General features: G+C 41.1%; 2 protein-coding genes across 4 annotated transcripts in view; one reads left to right on the forward strand and one right to left on the reverse strand.

The window, feature by feature from the left end:
* The first annotated feature begins 712 nt into the window (after positions 1-712).
* Positions 713-16,955, forward strand: LOC128848071 (ankyrin repeat domain-containing protein 40-like). The gene is made up of 5 exons (XM_054047830.1): positions 713-1,053; positions 3,792-3,940; positions 6,590-7,081; positions 8,810-8,985; positions 9,836-16,955. Exons 1-5 carry the CDS (start codon positions 920-922, stop codon positions 9,977-9,979), a joined length of 1,095 nt encoding a protein of 364 aa, XP_053903805.1. The 5' UTR covers positions 713-919; the 3' UTR covers positions 9,980-16,955.
* Positions 16,751-18,664, reverse strand: part of LUC7L3 (LUC7 like 3 pre-mRNA splicing factor) — a 41,133-nt gene continuing 39,219 nt past the window's right edge. The window contains exons 11-12 of one of the 3 annotated variants that reach the window (XM_054047827.1): positions 18,507-18,612; positions 16,751-17,185 (exon numbers count right to left, since the gene is read on the reverse strand). In XM_054047827.1, the coding sequence (XP_053903802.1) occupies positions 17,173-17,185; positions 18,507-18,612 (119 nt within the window). In that variant the 3' untranslated portion in view covers positions 16,751-17,172. Of the gene's footprint in view, positions 18,613-18,664 lie in introns of all 3 variants that reach the window. The other 2 variants (XM_054047826.1, XM_054047828.1) reach the window with 2 other exon arrangements.

The raw sequence follows: 18,664 nt of genomic DNA on the forward strand, positions 1-18,664 counted from the left end.
GAATCCCCCTTGATGTCAGTGGGAGTAACACAGAGGGAGAACTTTTAGAATAGGGCCTTCTGTCCTTTTTTCCTTTTGTGTGGAGCAGTAATTCTGCCCTCATCTTTATGGATTTTCCAGGCCCATATATGTTCAGTTTTCTTGCTGCTTTGATAGCGCCCCAGAAAGTATTTGATGTTAGGAATTAACATTTATTCCCACAAATCTTAAACTTCATTTTGTGTCCACGTGGTATCGAATTATGTCAGAACCATTGAGGGCCCTCCGCTCGGCCGTCTGAAACGGTCTGACAAAGTGTTGGAGCTGTGGAATTGAATCACTGGGCCCAGCCGAAAGTCACATTTTAATGCACAAGCCTGTGAGCAAGACTTCAGCTCCAGATAGCAATGAAGTCACTGCAAGGGGTACAGGAGTAGGTGGCCTGGGTTCTGTTGCTGGACTGACTTGTTGCGTGGCCTTGGACAAGTCACTTGACATTGAGATCATCAGAAGGTGAATTAAAGGAGCCTAAAGCTTTATTAATTATTATTATTTAAATCGCATGATTTTGTTTTAGGGGGTGGGGGAGCTGGCACCTGATTTTTGAACACTTGCTGGGGGTTGGCAGCCCAGGCAAAGGGCGGGTTTCGTGTCGTTACCCCGGCGGAACACGATGCCCTCCCGAGGGCTGACTGAGCCTCCGCACCCGCCCGGGAGTGGGGCCAGGCCCCCGCGTTGGAGATCCGCGTTCCGCCCCCAGGCGGGCCCGAGGCGCTGGGCCGGGCTAGGAACGAAAGGGCCGGGCGCGGGGTGCCACTGAGAATAGGGCCCCTCCGAGGAGCGCTCCGGAGCGGCTGCCGGGCAGTGCCATCCCGGGGGGCGGGAAGGGCTCTGGGGCCGGGCGGCGGCCAGGCCAGGCCTGGTCCCCACCGGGAGGGCGATGAGCGGCCCCCTGGAGGAGAGGGAGCTGCAGGAGAGGCTGCGGGAAGCGGCCGCTCTGGGGGACCTGGAGGAGGTTCGGCGCCTGCTGCAGAGCGGGGCGGACGTCAACTCCCCCAATGAGATCAACGGCTGGTAAGTGCCGCCCCCCCCCCGCGATAACCTCCTGCGCCCCCCCCCCCGCTGCTCTAACCTGCGTCCCCCCCATAACCTCCTGCGCCCCCCCCGCTGCTCTCACCTGCGTCCCCCCAACCTCCTGCGCCCCCCCCGCTGCTCTCACCTGCGTCCCCCCATAACCAACTGCGGCCCCCCCGCTGCTCTAACCTGCGTCCCCCCCATAACCTCCTGCGCCCCCCCCGCTGCTCTCACCTGCGTCCCCCCAACCTCCTGCGCCCCCCCCGCTGCTCTCACCTGCGTCCCCCCATAACCAACTGCGGCCCCCCCGCTGCTCTAACCTGCGTCCCCCCCATAACCTCCTGCACTCCCCCCCCGCTGCTCTAACCTGCGTCCCCCCCATAACCTCCTGCGCCCCCCCCGCTGCTCTCACCTGCGTCCCCCCATAACCAACTGCGGCCCCCCCGCTGCTCTAACCTGCGTCCCCCCCATAACCTCCTGCACTCCCCCCCCGCTGCTCTAACCTGCGTCCCCCCCATAACCTCCTGCGCCCCCCCCGCTGCTCTAACCTGCGTCCCCCCCAACCTCCTGCGCCCCCCCCGCGATAACCTCCTGCACTCCCCCCCGCTGCTCTAACCTCCTGCGTGCCCCCCATAACCTCCTGCGCCCCCCCCCGCTGCTCTAACCTGCGTCCCCCCCATAACCTCCTGCGCCCCCCCCGCTGCTCTCACCTGCGTCCCCCCATAACCAACTGCGCCCCCCCCGCTGCTCTAACCTGCGTCCCCCCCATAACCTCCTGCACTCCCCCCCCGCTGCTCTAACCTGCGTCCCCCCATAACCTCCTGCGCCCCCCGCTGCTCTAACCTGCGTCCCCCCAACCTCCTGCGCCTCCCCCGCTGCTCTAACCTCCTTCGTGCCCCCCCCCACAATAACCTTTTGTGGCCCCCCCGCGATAACCTCCTGCACTCCCCCCCCTTGCTGCTCTAACCTGCGTCCCCCCATAACCTCCTGCGTCCCCCCATAACCTCCTGCACTCCCCCCCTCGCTGCTCTAACCTGCGTCCCCCCCATAACCTCCTGCACTCCCCCCCCGCTGCTCTAACCTGCGCCCCCCCATAACCTCCTGCACTCCCCCCCCGCTGCTCTAACCTGCGGACCCCCCATAACCTCCTGCACTCCCCCCCCCGCTGCTCTAACCTCCTGCGGGCCCCTCCCCCCCCTCGCTGGGACAGCTCAGCCGGTCACCCCCTGCCAGGTTTCTGCTGGGAGAGCTGGGGCTGGGGAGCATTGCCTAAGGCAGGGACTGGCAGCCCGAGGGCTGGTGTGTGTGAGTGTGGAGCCCCCATCCCTGTTGGGATCACAGGAGGGGTTTGTGCTGGTGCCCTTGTTCTAAGTCTCTCTGACCTGCCCTGCTCTCCTGCCCCAGAAGTGGCTGCATGATTCTTGCTAACGTTTGTACCGTTGGCATCATTGGGGATGAAAGGCTCAGCGCTGGGAGGCAAGCGGGGCCTAGTGGGTAGTGCCCTGGACTGGAACTTAGGAGACTTGGATTCTGTACCTAGCTCTGCCAATGGCCTGCTGGGTGATCCTGGGAACCTCACGTCAGTGCTCTGTGCCTTGGTTTCCCCGTCTGTAAAATGGTGTATTTATATTGATCTCCTTTGTAAAGTGCTTTGAGACCTAGCCATGAAAAATGCTATATAAGACCTAAGCATTATTATTAACAAAAGTGTGAATGGATGTAGCATGTAAGCTTGGCACCATGCTTTATTCACTGTGATTGTGTTAACGTGGTAGTACCGATTTGTAGTACCAGGGCTTGGATTTATCTGTGTAGATGGGACCAAACTGACTTATAGCATGTTACTGAACTATGATAAAGCCCTTGGCCAACATTTTCAGAGGTTTAACCCAGAGTTCTTATTTAGGTGTCCAAGTCAGTAGCTGGATTTTTCAAAAGTGCTGAGCACCCTGCATCTCCCATTGACTTTGTTGAGAGCTGCTTGATGCACCGTAGTATTGAAAAAAAAACGGACAGTTTTTAGTGGAGAAGGGCATAAGAAGACTCAATAGTTGGGAGCTGAAGTAAAAAATGTTGACAGTGCAGGTGCTTTACCACTGAAACAAACTACCAAGGGCAGTGGTAGATTCCCCATCTCTTGATGTCTTCAATTCTGGATGCCTTTCTGGAAGATTTGCTTTAATCAAACACATTTTGGACTCAGTACCTGGCTGAAATTGAATGGCCTGTGATACACAGAAGGTCAGATTTGGTAATCTATAGTCCCTTCTGGCCTTAAAAATCTATTAATATATAATTTTATATGCCTAAATATGGACTTCCTTTAGGCCCTTGTTTTTGAAGATTTTAGTCCAAGTCTTTACAGGGGTCTACTAAGTCTATTGTCCTCTTTAATTTCTGTTACACTATATATTGTGTAACAGTTAACATTGCTCAAGTACAAGGACCACCAACACTATATTTTATTAATAGCATGAAGCAGTGTTGTTGTTTTTGTTTGTTTAGCACGGTCAGTGTACACCAACTGACCAAGGTAAAGGAAGTCCCTCCCCCAAGGAATTTACAACTGAATCATGTTCAGTTTAAATGTGGAAGCGACTCCAGTGACTCCCAAGTCACTCTTATTCTACGTGCAACCTCAGGCAAATGGATTATTATTGTTGGCACATAATGGTTTTGTGGTCGGGGTATAGTTCATTGGAACTACAAAGTCACCAGTATATTTTCTTTACACACAGGACTTGTTTGCACTGGGCATGCAAACGGAATCATGCTGAAGTGGTCTCTTGCCTGATTGATGCTGGTGCTGATAAGGAGATTCTCACAGCTAAAGGAGAACTGGCAGCCCAGTTAACGTCAAAGAAAGAAATCAGGAAGATTATGGGAGGTACAACTTACATATTTTGACATTTATTATAAAATAGTTGGTCGTAGTATTTAGTGGTTTTCCCTAGTTCCATAGACTGACAGCATTTCTATTATAAAGACAGGGTCCAGTCCTGTCCTGAAGTTGCACCGGTAATGTTTACTCATACAAGTAGTTCCATTGACTTCAGTGGCACAATTCATGCAAGGAAGGGTTGCAGGTTTTTCTAGGGTTTATATCTTTGCTGTGAACATGTTTTGTGCCAAGATGAAACTTGTGTTAGATGAATTTTGTGGCAGTGAATTTTATGAGTTTACTTTTTTATTCACTTTCAGAAAAGTTTTGCTCTTCCAATTCAGGTACCTGTTTTTAATTTTTTTTAGATGGAGTGTGCCTTTCTATAACTGGTAATCCCTTATCTATCTATATGAGTTTAAAAGATTATACCCCATGTAGGTAAATATGTTAACATCTTTGATCTTCCATGTGTACCTAGTGCCTTGTAGATATTTGTAAATGTATTCTATTAAGTTGTAAGAAATTGTTGGAATCAGGACTCCTGAATTTTACTCCTGGTTCTGATACTGACTTACTCTGGGCAAGTTACTTTGGCCTCAGTCATGCTCCTGTGGAAATCAGTATAAACATAAGTGCAAGAATATTTTATGTCAAGCAAAGCCTGACTGAGACACAGCAGGTCGATATGGACTTTGCTATGGAGAGGAGACAGAGAATAAGAGGGTGTATGCCATTTGATTTGCATGACGCATTCAGGTTTAAAGGTGATTGCTGATGTATTTCCTCATATGATCTTCAAATTTGTTTAGTGTGGTTATTATTTCACTAGTAAACCTGTTTTACTTTTTTAATATGATACTATAAACTGATGGTTGCCAACTGCAGTTCAAAAGCTCCACTCTTGCTAGGAAAGTGCTTTCTTAAGGCTTGTCTACATGGGGAAATTTACTGCAATAATTATACCAATGTAGTGAAAGTGACATAAACTAAACTGGAAAAAGGTACTCCTATTCTGAAATAAAGCGTGTGCACGTATAGAGTTATACTGGTATAATTATTGCAATATAATTATACCGGTATAACTATATCAGTAAATTTCCCTGTGTAGATAAGCCCTTTGAGTCCTCTTTTAGCTACAGAATTCAGAATGAAACTGCTTCTCCAACTCTCATTGAAGTGTTTAAATGGAGTTGAATCAAGTCTCAAGCCAAAGGCTTTTATGGATAGATACATAAAATAGATCTATGTATAGATACATAAAATAGATCTGGTCAAGCTGAATCAAGTATTACAAGGCCATTGTATACAGAAGCAACTGCTACATTTTAGGAGTGATGGCTTCTGAGAATTTCATAGCTGAGTTATGACTTCCTGGCAGTAAAACGTAACCTTCTCCATACACATGACAAAACACGTTGGTATATTTAAAAAGCTTATGCCACACATGTGCCAAGAAGCAAGCCCAAAACTAGATATGTGACACTCTTAGAAATGGCGCAGATATGTCTGATTGAGTCCAGTGTTTCCGTACCATAGAAATTTCACCTTTTGTAACTTTCAGTGGGCATGCTTGTATATGTTAATGATATTTGTTTGGGGAGTGGGTCTCTTAAATTCAGGCTGATCACTTTGACAATCCATGAAGAGTGTGTAATAGCTGCATGACTGCTGTGTAAATGCATGTATAGCTAAGTACAGGCTGCCATTACTATTTTCACAGTCATTTGTGTGATTGGTATAATCTTTGAAAACTGGTTTTTCCTTCTTCTGGGCAAAAATCTGCAGCTATACAGTAGGACGTGACTTGGGTTTTGACTTTTGAAAGCTTAGGCTGACATGTCCAAGGGAAATGAACTCCCACATAATTCCTGCCTGATACGTTTGTCTGGTCGCTAATCATTCATGCCCAGATTTTTAAAGGCATTGAGGTGTCTAGCTCCCATTGATTTCAAAGGGAGTTAGGTACCTAAATACCTATAAAACCTGAGCCTCACTTACCAGGTATGGGGTATGTGTCACTTTCACCTCCTAAACAAATGTAGTTGTGCATCCCCAGGAAAACTGAGAACATCTTGTTTGGGCTTCCTTGGCATTGTTACTGTTAATGGGCCTACTCCTGCCGTCCTTATTCAAGCCAAATTTGTTGCAGTAGTTTGGCGAATGTGAGGACTGTGAGATTGGACCCTATGTTGAACACCAGCTAAGTGAGAAAAACTGTCCACTTCCTTTGCTGGCATCTATGAAAACCAATTATATTAAATAATGTCTTTAAAAAAAATCATATCAAAACTACTTCTCAATCTGATCCTTTTAGAGATGGTGAACTGGCATTGCTGTATTTAAAGGCATCACTTGTATCTGCTTTTGATGGTTTAATTATTTTTCTTTGGCTTTGTTTTTTGGCTTCCAGCTCAGTTTGTACAATAATTTCCTTCCCTCTTGATTTTTATTCTTTCATTTCACACTCCCAGCATTTTGCCATGCTTCCAAGTGCCCATAGGCTCAAGCTACATTTGTGCAATTGTGATTTTTTTCAAGATGATGTAATTTTGTGAGACACAGTAGGAAAACTCTTTTATTAATTGGGGAAGATGATAATATTTAAGTAACAAGTTTTTTTTCTCTCTCTCTCTTTCTCTCTCCCCCCTGAAGTGGAGGAAAATGAATTTAAAGAAGTGGAAGACTTAAATTTGCCAATTGTTGCAAACTATTTGGCCAATCCACCCTTCCCTTATGTTTACACTAAAGAAAGCAACAGCATTCCATCCATCTCAACAGCATTCCAGAATGAAAGCACTTCCGTCTCTTTTGTTTCTCTGTGTGAAACCAGTTCTTGTTCATCAGCAACTCAGGTTGAAAGCATATGCACACCCACGTCATCACACAGCGAAGATGATTTTCCTGTGGTACACTCTAAGGAAGGCCAGCCCACCCCATCAGCAGCCATCATGGTGCCAGAATATCCAAAACCTAGAGTCCAGAATGGCTCCATTTGTCAGCCATCCATGTCTCATAATAGAGGCCTCTTTTCTCCAGTAGCATCTAAACAGCCTGTACCTCAGCAACACAATGGCTCTCATACTGGGGCTGCACCAACATTTCAGCCACTTTTCTTCACCGGAACTTTTCCATATAATATGCAAGGTAACAAAGTGTAATTTTCCAAGATCATGCATCTTGCTACCACACTGCTGATCCATGTTTGCATCACTAGTTGGGAACTGAAGTGAAGGGTGTATTTCATGCTGATCTCAATCCGTCCCTTTCCACCCTCTTGGAGGAGAGGTGGAAATGTCAAAGGGTGGCAGAGAGAGCGATCTATTCCCTCTCTTATTTCAAATGCTCTCCCCACCCTGCTAATTGTGGTATTATTTATACATACTATAAATGTGTTAGACAATTACAGCTACTTTTTTTCTACTGGAGAGATTCCAGTCTAAAACCCAAATAATATAAAAATCATAAACCCTGCCAAATATGATACAAGGTGTAATAACTCTCTTGTAAACAATACAACTTGTAATTTAGGGCTTGTGTATAGAGGGAGTTATTCTGGAATAAGAGTTAATCCACTTCAAATTCACACCCTGCTTTATTCCGGATTAATGTGTGTGTAGACAAGCCCTTAGTAACAAAACTTAGCTTCTTTTTCTGAGGTTCCTTTACATCTCCTAATACTTTTTTCAAATGAAGTTCATTGCTGTTGAAACGAAACCCTTCATTAGTCGTACTGGGTCTGCTCTGTTACACTGATGTGAACCCAGAAAACCTTTCTTAAAGTCAGTAGGGTTATTCGCAATTTACTCTAGTGTAACTGACCAGAATGTGGATAATTACATGCATTCTGTTTGCTCTCACAAGTGGAACAAATTTGATATGTCATTATGACATTATTATGAAGCTGTGCTGCTGTTTGTGTTTAATAAGAAAAATCTGTTTTAATTCCCATTTCAGCCATAAACTGAATGGTTAGAACCCCCAAAATAGAAATTGTATTCCAAACCAGTCCTCTTGTCCTGTCTGGATGTACCAGTGAGGCTTGGCAGGGGGTCTGGGAGGTCCAGATGCATAGGGGTTGGGTGGATGGGGGAGCAGCTCCCCCATACAGTGACCCCCTTCCCCCACAGTTGAGGAGCGATGGGGGCAGGAGGATGCTGAGCTTCCTGCAGTTGGGGGATTTCTGGGGGTGGGTCTGAGACAGCTCCAGACACTTCTTGCAGGGGAACTGGAAGTCCTGTCCTCTCCTCCCTCCAGCTCAACCAGGACTAGCAGCTGATCCCGGGTCATGATAGGAGCCACTGGCTGGGGTGTCCCCAGCCCCACGGTGATTTACCTCTCTGCCGGCTGCTCTGGGTGCCTGAAACAATGTATCTTCTCTGCTAGGGAGTGGTGTGTGACTGCTCTTGCAGCTTCCCTGTCAGAAAGTCATTTTTCTGCTGGAAAGCAAAGAAATCTGTGGGGGACGTGAATTCTGTGCACACGCAGTGGCACAGAATGCCCCCAGGAGTATACAGTAGTATCTGTGCGATCACGAGCACTAAATTCACAGGGAAGAAAGAGGAATTCATTCTGATAGAGGCTTTAGAATATTCCTTTTTTTTTTTAAATATGCCCATATCATTTTAAGGTTTCCTCTGTAGTTTTGGGTTGTTTCCTTCATTGTGGATGTGTGTTACTGGACTTTCTATGGGTATCTCAGGTTTAAATCCTTGTAAGAACGATTCTGGTGTTACGCTACAAAATTCTGAGTTTAAATAATAAAATGTAAATTCTCCTTCAGTTTCAATCTATTATACTGGTTATTTTTCTTTGTAAGATTATATCAGACCTCCTCCCACACCATCATTATTTATTTATTTATTTTTTTACTAGAATTGGTGCTTAAGGTAAGAATTCAGAACCTTAGGGAAAATGACTTCATTGAGATTGAATTAGACAGACAAGAACTGACCTATCAGGATCTACTCAGAGTCAGTTGCTGTGAATTGGGTGTTAATCAAGAACAAGTGGAGAAGATTAGAAAGTTACCGAATACATTGGTCAGAAAGGTAAGAGGAACTTCCATATTTAATTGCTAATCGGATATTATTAATTTCATTTCTCTGTTATCTTGGATTCAGGAGTACAAAGATCAGCTACTGTCTTTAGACTCCAAAGAATTGCACTGTGTTCACGAACTGACTGCCACATAATTTTTTGTTAAGTATTCAGGCCCAAAGAAAGATTTCATAGGAGGGAAATAATGCAGTTTCATCATGATCTAATAAAAAAGTATTTCTTTTTATCAAAGTGGTTATGTTTTTAAACTCCCAAAGCATGTGAAATCACGGGCACCTACAGTTGTCAGGTATTTGAAACATTAGACAAACATGCACATTGTGCATTCAATCTCTTGAGCATGTCATTAGTATGTGGAAATGGAATTACCTTTTTGTGTGTGTGTGGAAATACCCTACCTCAGCTTTTGTTGCAAATAATGTATAAGGGTACCCCATCAGCAATGTAAACATTCCCTTGTGCTCAGACAACACAGCTCTCATGGTTCTGTGTCTGAAATCAACTGGCCTTGTCTGCATGACTTTCAGTTAATCTGACACATGCACATGACTTTCTTAGTAATGTTCTGGTCAGATCCTTTCACTGCTTAATTCACATACAAATAGTTGGGTACTTGAAGAATGGAAAAGTCATCTTAACGATATTAAGAGATTCCATCATAGAGCAAAACAAATAGCGACACATCTGTTAACTAGAAAAAATAGTACTTATGTACCTTGTTGGATAGAATTGTACCTGGCGGTTGGTTAATGCTTGCTTTCATAGGCCTGACCTTGTTTATATGCATTAATGGTAAATACATTTATAGACATTTGCTTTTTTTGTTTTCATCTTTTTAAGGACAAAGATGTTGCAAGACTTCAGGATTTTCAAGAACTGGAGCTGGTTCTAATGAAAAGTGACAACTCTCCTTTTAGAAATGCTGCATCAACACTGACTGAGAGGTCTTGCTACAATAGTAAAGCATCAAAGCTGACTTACTGAACTTTCTAGAATGTGAGAATTATATGCTGCTGTCTTCTGAAGCAGTGGATTAATTGTGTGTGAAACCTTAAGTTATTGTTAGGGTTAATATTTTAACTAATAATAGTATATCTTTGATATTTATTATCCCCTTTGCTTTTTTTTAACTTAATATTGTATTCAGATAAAGGGTACCTCATTTGTCTATTAAGCCGACATGCTTCAGATACAAGTTAATGAAGTTTATTGGTTATATTTGGCATAAGAAGACAGCTGGTCAACTGTTGGCATGAAAAGTAAAGACTTCTAGAAAAATCAGGCACAGTTAGATATCTATATATTTTTTGCATAAATTATAAATTTAGGCTTCTGGCGCTTGTGGCCCCCTGAAAATGTAAATACTGCCCTTATTTCTCAGACTCCTCAAGGTGCAGTCTCTCTCTGCTGTCACCAGTACCTGGCTCACTGAGTCTCTTACAACTGCCCTAAGTATGAAGTAGCATGCCATGCTGTCTTCTAGAGCACTGGTATTTACTGCTCCAAACAGTCCATAGAACACCCACTGTAACAACCACAAAGGGACAGCTTGCTAAAATCAGGTTCCCAGATGTCAAACTGCCATTGATGTTTAGTAAACACCTTCATTTTTCTTCCCCAAACTAATAGATGACCCAACTGAACAAAATGGGATAACTTTTAATATTTTGTTCTTAAAACACTGATTTTTTAAAAAGTTGAACAAGTGTATTAGATCATCAAAACAAATGAAAGTTACATATATGGTTGTGCTTAAAAGGAAACAGCCCATGTTTGACTGTATATTTACATTATTTTTGTGGGTGTCAATTGCTTTTAAAAACCTATATACTTCTAAAAGAATTCATTCCCTAACACTTGTCCACCTGGCAAGCATTAATTACTCCCTATGATTCTAGTAGTGCTTTAATGGGTTTTTTTTTAAATATCTTCTAGGAACTAGCCTCATTGATGCTAATAGTTCAGGGAATTTGGGTTAAATTCAGCATCCTGTGCACTAGGAGCACAATACTAGAAAATATTTGTTGTTGAGAAGTGGAAGTATCAACTCCAGAGGAGACAGTCTGCTCTTGCTTAGCCAAACCCAATTAAGGGAACATGTGAATGGAAATAGAGGCATCATCAGAAGCAATTAACATACACACTTGGAGCTGTTTTTAAATTGATTCTGTATGACACATTCTTCCCACAACTGTTGCATTACGTTGCACGAGCTAGTGTCACTTAAAGTGTGTCCAAAGCTTCAGTCAATTGAGTAATCCAAATAGTTTAATGTTGCTGGATACTTTATAGCACTATGTTAAAAACTTGAATCTAAGCCTACTTGAGCTCTTAATTTTTCAGAGCTTATCCTGAGCAGTGTTAATTTAAAACATGGATCACATTTGCTATCAAATACCATATTTTCAAGTTGTTTTTTCTCCCAAGAAGCACTTTTGTTGCTGGAAGTACTAATCTCCAGCAGTTCGCAAAACACTCGGCTACCCTCAGACTGATGAAGGCTAGGCTGATATGCAGAAAAACTAGAAATGGCAATTCCAGATTGAGTAGGCAATCTGGCCTTTCTTATGACTGAAACAAACACTTCCTACCCGTGTCTTTCAATTAAAAATGTAACCTAATTTATAAGCGATCTAATATTGAATCCATCTCCAACTCTATTTCTTTATTAAGCTATACTAGAGCAGCTGCCTTCAAATAGCTTCTTCCTGCACTACTACCCCAAGAAGATCTTGATACAACAGTAGGGATTTTTTTTAATGTGGATTGCAGTGTGTAATATTGGAAATGATTTAGTGTCATACATTGCATAGGGGATAGCTTCCCCTTGCAGTAGTTGCTGCTCTTTTTGACCAACATGTTTTCACATGCTGTACAACTGATGGCACACATTGGTTTATATTAAGTAGACATTTCTGAATTTGACTAGACAATAATAGAACGTGGCAAATTGTTCTGCAACATGACAGATAAAATCCAAAATATAAAGATGAGAAAGTTACTAACACTTTCCTTTTGATCACTGAGATGTTTAATTAGTTCAAAATTGATTACTGCGTTCTAGGTCCTTTCCCTATTCCAACTAACACTCCACCAATGAAAGCCTCCAGCGATATGCATCTGTGGTCTAATCCTTCTGCCATCTAATCCAATCAGCTAGTACTCTCCCCTGTTCTGTCCATACAGTGGCTGGACAAGCACTGAAGGCCCCTACTGACATCAGTACTTAGTCAAACCTGATTCTCCCTGTGGTGGGGATTTGACCTACACACTTGCCACTGTAGTGCAAGGGTTATTTCAAAGTGAATGCTAAACTGTTTGGAAAAAACAGTAGCTATGTAGCTCAAAATTAAGAGTATTCACAGCTAGCTTTGCAGAGCCTAGGGTTTAATGCATGTAGGACATTGTCACTTTTACATAAACAATGTAACAGAGTTGTCCAGGAACTAATGGAAGCGATTAATAAGCTTTATTTCCTCTAATTCACAACTACTAACTGTTAACTTGATATGCAACACAACTTTTGCTAAAGAACTAATGACTAAAAATATAGTGCTAGTAACTGAGCAAATCTATGCATTCAGAGAAATATTTTTGTATGTTTTATGAAGTTTGATAACATTTAAAGCACACTAACTATGGTAATGGTGAATTTATTTGTGTTCATATAATAATAAAGATGTCAGTGGGAAAAGGGTTTCAACTTCTTCCAGGGACTTTTTTTGGCCTTACCAACTTGTCTGGAAATGACAGGGCTACGTTTAAAGCTTGCAGATTTCTTTTAAATTTTGTTTTTAGTCCTAAACTTCAGTTCCTAAAGGCAGCACCTCCAAAGTCAATTAATAATGAGTATTTACCATCAAGCATGTGAGGTCAGGTGTGAGAGCAGCTGAGGAAAGAGGCTTGCGGCTGTTTCTAAATCTATGCAGCTTGTCTTTAGTATACGGTATTAGCTAGTCAAACAGCCAGCAGCTGAGCTTCCTAGAAGGGCGGATTTGTGCCCAATTCAGCTAAGGGGGTGTAAAAATGCAGATTGCTAAACAAGTGACATTTGCCTTTGTAAAAGAACACACAACGCTAATGTAGAAAGAGGGTCAGGAATGGTAAATAAGTTGCAAAAAAAATGGCCAGCTAAGGCTTCAAAAATAGGATTAAAAAGGCTTTAAGTAGCTTAACTCAGCCTCCAGGCCCTAAGAATAGCCATGCTGGGTCAGACTCATGGTTCCAGTAGTCTAGTGGCCAATGCCAGATGCATCGAAGAGACTGACCAGAACAGGCACTCATTGTGTGATCTAGCTTCTGGCAATCAGAGGCTAAGAACAGCGAGAGCATGGGTGTTGCCTCCTTGACCATCTTAGTTCATAGCCATTGATGGATCTATCTGCCATGAACTTATCTAGTTCTTCTTGGCCTTCACACCATGTTCTGCTGTGCAAAGATGTACTTCCTTTTAAACCTGCTATTAATTTCATTGGGTGACACATCCCCCATGCTGGGTCTTGTGTTAAGTGAAGGGGTAAATAACACTTTCTCCACACTGGTCATGATTATATAGACCTTTGTTCCAGTCTTTTAATCTCTCCTCATATGGAAGCTGAGCTCATACCTTAATCATTTTTGGTTCCAGCCTCTCTTTTCTAAATTCCACATATCTTTGAGATGGAGCAACCAAAACTGCATGCAGGATTCAGGGTGTGGACATACCATTGACTTCTATAGTGGCATCCTGCTATTGTCTTATTTATTCTTTTCCTAATGGTTCCTAAGATTTAGCTTTTTTGACTGCTGCTGCACTTTGAGCAGATGTTTTCAGAGAACTAGCCACAATGACTCCACACTCTTTTTAAGTGGTAAGAGCTAAATTATAATCCCATCTATACATACAAAATGATGGGATCGGTTTTCCAATGTACATTACTTAACATGGAATTTCACCAGCCATGTTGTTGCATAATCACTGAGTTTTGAGAGCTCTTTGTAATTTTTCAGGCTGCTTTGATCTTGAGTAATTTTGTATCTACAAATTCTGTCACCTCACTGTTTTCCAGCTCATTTGAGTATATTGAATACCCCAGATCCCAGTAGTCAGGGGTGGGTATGTCACTACTCTCCATTATGAAAACTGACCATTTATTCCTAAATTTGGTTGCTGTCTTTTACTGATCCACGAGCACACCCCTCTTATCCCATGATTGCTTACTTAGCTTAAGAGCTTTTGGTGAGAGACCTTCTCACAGGCTTTCTGCATGTCCAACTACACTGCATCCACTAGATCAGTGGTTCTCAACCAAGGGTCTGTGTACCCCAGAGGTACACAGAGGTTTTCTAGGGGGGTACATCAACTCATCTAGATACTTGCCTAGTTTTACAACAGGCTACATAAAAAGCACTAGCTAAGTCAGTACAAACTAAAATTTCATACAGACAAAATCAACAATTTTTCAGTAATAGTGTGCTGTGACACACAAGTATTTTTATGTCTGATTCTGTAAGCAAATAGTTTTTAAATGAGGTGAAACTTGGGAGTACATAAGACAATCTGACTCATGAAAGAGGTACAGTAGTCTGGGAAGGTTGAGAACCACAGTGCTAGATCACCCACATCCATGTTTATTACATTCTTTGAGGTGATTAACAGATTGCTGAGTCATGATTTCTCTTTACAAATACCACACTGACTTGTGCCAACAAATCATGTTCATCTATGTGTCTGATAATTTCAGTACCAGGCAAATAGACCTCTGCAGAGGTTAAAGGCCACTTCTTCACAGCAACCCTTAAGAGCTTTTAAGTTAAGGTTTATACAATTCCTACAATTGAACTGGAAAAATGCCCAGCTTCTGCCTTGTTCTTTAGAGAACTGGACCTGTAGCAGTTGGACTACCTGTTTGGAAGTTTATCAGAATCTGAAAGATGTTACTGAAAAAACATGTTTTTATTGTGCATTTTTCTTATCAATTTTTCCTTAGTATAGATCACAATGACTTAGAAAAGCTACATCCCCTTTAATGGCAACCTCAAACTTAGAAATCAGGCATTCAGCAAACTTTACATAATTTCAGTGACATCCTCCAGAACACTGAGTTTGCATCGTGCAATTGAATTCACCTTTTATAAGAATATAGTTCTCAATGAGTTTCTTGTTCTACTCAGGATAATGGCCTAACTGATGTGTTTTAACTTGTACTTTAGCAGGTTAAGCTGGTTAACCTGCCTTTTCTTGACTAGTATTTTAGAAAATATTAGATCGGGGTGGCCAACTTTACAGATTGGAGCATAATCTCTACAGTTTCAACTACAGTGACCAATACCTACAGATCACATATCAATGACATTTTCAACTTGAACAAAATCTCCAATTTCTAAGGACAGAGAAAGTCCCTTTGACAATGCTAAGATAGATAATTAAAGTTTAAATGTCTCTAATTATCACTTCTGTGTGTGCAACTGCTTATAGCACTCAAATGTGTGAGATTCTTTCCTGCCTTTTGAAACAATGTTTACTATAGAAGACTTATCTGTATGCACAAGGGCAAATATCAATATGAAGAGACACTGCTTTAGTAAGATTTGAGCCACAGAATCAAAATGCAGTGTACACATCACATGCAACCAGAATTCCATTTTTTACCATTTCACCAAAAAAAAAAAAAAATCATTTTTGTGACTTCTCCATTTTCAAGATGAGATGGAACATGCTTTAAAAGGTATGAAGTCAGCTGAAACTGCTGAAAGGAAAAGGCATCGTATTAACTTCTCTCAAGCCACAGGTTTTAATAAAAACATTTATCATTCCTTCATAAATCGGTGTTCAAGTCCAGGATGCATACAACCAACATGAAGGAAAAGTCTGATATGGCCACAGCCACCATATTACCTTCTTGTCACTTCATTTTGAAGAGTGTAATGCAGCAAAATGTTTCCTTTAAACACATTTCTTTCAAAAAGCACCCTCATTATTTAATCCGTTAAGCTACCCTTTAATACAATAAAAGTATCACAAAAAAGCTGAGGACGAGGGGAATGAAATGAACACGTTTACAATTGCTTTAATATACAAATTACATGCAGTTGCTAATTATAACCACTCTCTAATGACGTATTTTTAACTGCTAGTAGGATGCAAGTCTGAAGTCAGTATGGTGCCTTATACTAGAACAAACATCTGCACCAACATCTCTATTTGACACTGCTCTAAAATTTAAAGAAATTCTAGGATTTAACTTGACCAAAACAGGATGAGAGAAAGACAGGTCCCAGCCTGAGTTCCTCATTGATCCTATTCCATATCACCCAGTTTTGGTAAAATAAAACCTAGATTTGTGTTCTAATCTCCATTTTTTTTTTTTTATTATGAAGGGCTGGCATTAAGACTTGGTGCATTAAGAGGAAAATTCAAAGACTTTCCAAAAATATTGGATATGAACCTTATTAGAGGGAGAATTGCAGCAGTATCTTTGTTCTGTGATTCTGTGTTTGACTGCTAAGAAAAATACACTGCAGCAAAAATCACGCCACTTGTGATGATAATGTGCATCTGTTCAATAAAGGACCAGGAGTTTGATGAAGGTGATCAGCTCAATTTTAAAACATGAGACTAATTGGAGGAATCAAAAGCAAACACCAACTGAATAAACTAAACAAAATCCATAGAAGCCAAATTAATGGACTAAGCTTGAAGACATGAATAGATTTATTACGAAAAAAGTGTATTTAATACTAAATGTTTAATGACAGACAATCAAATTTGCAACAGAAATTCAAAGATACTTTATTTCCATTTCTGGTATATCAAGCAGCTAGATATATCCTAGTTGTAAAAATGGGATTCAATTTAGTTTAATTCACACAAATACTAAACATTTATTCTTGTGTTTCGAAGTCCAAGAATGAAATCTTGCAAATAAACACTGAGCAAGCCATGGGTTCATGTTATGTTTGTTTCTTATCTTAAAAAGTCTTAAAGAAAAAAAATGATACAGGACTTATATTCTCAGTGGCATGTATGCTATTAACTCATCCCTCTGCACTCTGGGAGGTAACAACAGTCCTGAATTAATTTTATAAAAAAAAATTCTAACTGAACTTTATATTTTTCTATGCCACTACAGCTTTCTTTCACCTCATTTAAAGCAGATCTTCATTGCAAGCTGTCTTCCGGATTCTTCGCAGATTCTTCACGTGGTAGTCCTATAATGCAAAATTTTGGGAAAGCGAACAATTAGACAATGTAAAGCAAGGTTAGTTTGCCATTTCTAAATCTTGGCCCAGTTCTTAGCTGTCATCTTACTCTACTAAAACTTCAATATTGAAAATTAGGGGTTCCAGAGCAATAATGCAATCTTAATGGTCTAATGATCAACCCTTAAGTGTTTAAGAGTTCATAGCGTAAATACTGAAACTATACTAATAGTTTATATTGCAAACAGCTAATTTATCAGCTGTCTTCTCCAACGTTCGCTCCTTATTTTAGGAATACATCAACAACCGTTTCTGTACGCTTAAATTAGGTCAAGAATGGAAAAACTTTTAAAGTTTTTTTAATATATATATTTCCTAACGTTTAGTTTCATAATAATGAGAATTGTCAGCATACATCCTTGCCATGTACTATTAAAAATTTTAGGCATCAGCCTTTGTATTTACATTTGCCTTACAAGTCTGGAATCAGCCATTATACTGCTCTGTACTATGGCTGACTGCAAATTCTCCTACACAGTAGGAAATATTAAACACATACCTCTTAAAGACTTGAATTGCATTGAATGTAACAAGGCGATTATTATGTAGTATTTATTGCATTTAAAACTCTTAAAGATATCTAATTCTGGGCAGCACTGCATCCCTACACACAGTTGAAAGAAAATTCCATTCTGTTAACATCAGATTTATAGTTTTCACACAATACACAAAAAATCCTTTTCACTTTCTTGTAAATAAAAACACAACAGTAAGCTTAAAGATTACAGGCAACAGCATTCAAACATGGATGTGGGTAGAGAAAGGAGTACCTGGCATGAGTACCTGCTTAGTTTGACTGAATCCTTGATTTTTAATTTGGCTTTTCATGGGCCGCTCACAACACCAACGCTGTGTGAGGTATGGTAGTCAGCTGCAATAATTCATAAACCCTACACTTCCATCAATCCAATGCTACTGGCTCTCGAGTTACAGAACAAACTGCATTAGAATGCAAGGCAATAAAGCAAAAAAAAACTAGAAACATCCTTGACAAAGAAATACTAGCAGTTTATATAAAAACAAAGTAGTCCAACATGTGCCTCAGAAATATTAAGTATTAAAGCAAATGTTTCTGCTGATGTACCAACACAATATGGACTTAAATACAAAAACAGTTCAATTTTTAAAAAAAACGACAAAATCCCTAAAAATAATAAAAAAAAAAGGATAATTAAATTTTCTATGGAGACTATATTACAAATATGTTCCAAAGAGGCACACTAATGGGGGCATGAGTCTGCTACAAAATAGCTGAGACAAAACAATGTACCTCAAAATGTTTTGCAGGACTACACTGTCTTTTCCTTCAGAAGGTGCTTTAGTATGTCTTCTTACTTGATTTAGCTCCATCTTCATCTGTGCATACTTACGCTGCACTGTTAAACAGTAACAAAAAGCCCTAATCAAAGTTTGAAATAATGCACTTAC

This window comes from Malaclemys terrapin, chromosome 13, assembly GCF_027887155.1.
Source record: "Malaclemys terrapin pileata isolate rMalTer1 chromosome 13, rMalTer1.hap1, whole genome shotgun sequence".
In the NCBI taxonomy this organism is placed as follows: domain Eukaryota; kingdom Metazoa; phylum Chordata; order Testudines; family Emydidae; genus Malaclemys; species Malaclemys terrapin.

What these genes read in the sequence shown, in the direction of transcription:
- LOC128848071 (XM_054047830.1), top strand. Translation starts at nt 920, where the DNA reads ATGAGCGGCCCCCTGGAGGAGAGGGAGCTGCAGGAGAGGCTGCGGGAA. An exon ending in CCCAATGAGATCAACGGCTG is followed by an intron (nt 1,054 to 3,791) that starts GTAAGTGCCGCC and finishes CTTTACACACAG; the next exon opens with GACTTGTTTGCACTGGGCAT. An exon ending in TTTTCCATATAATATGCAAG is followed by an intron (nt 7,082 to 8,809) that starts GTAACAAAGTGT and finishes TTTTTTTACTAG; the next exon opens with AATTGGTGCTTAAGGTAAGA.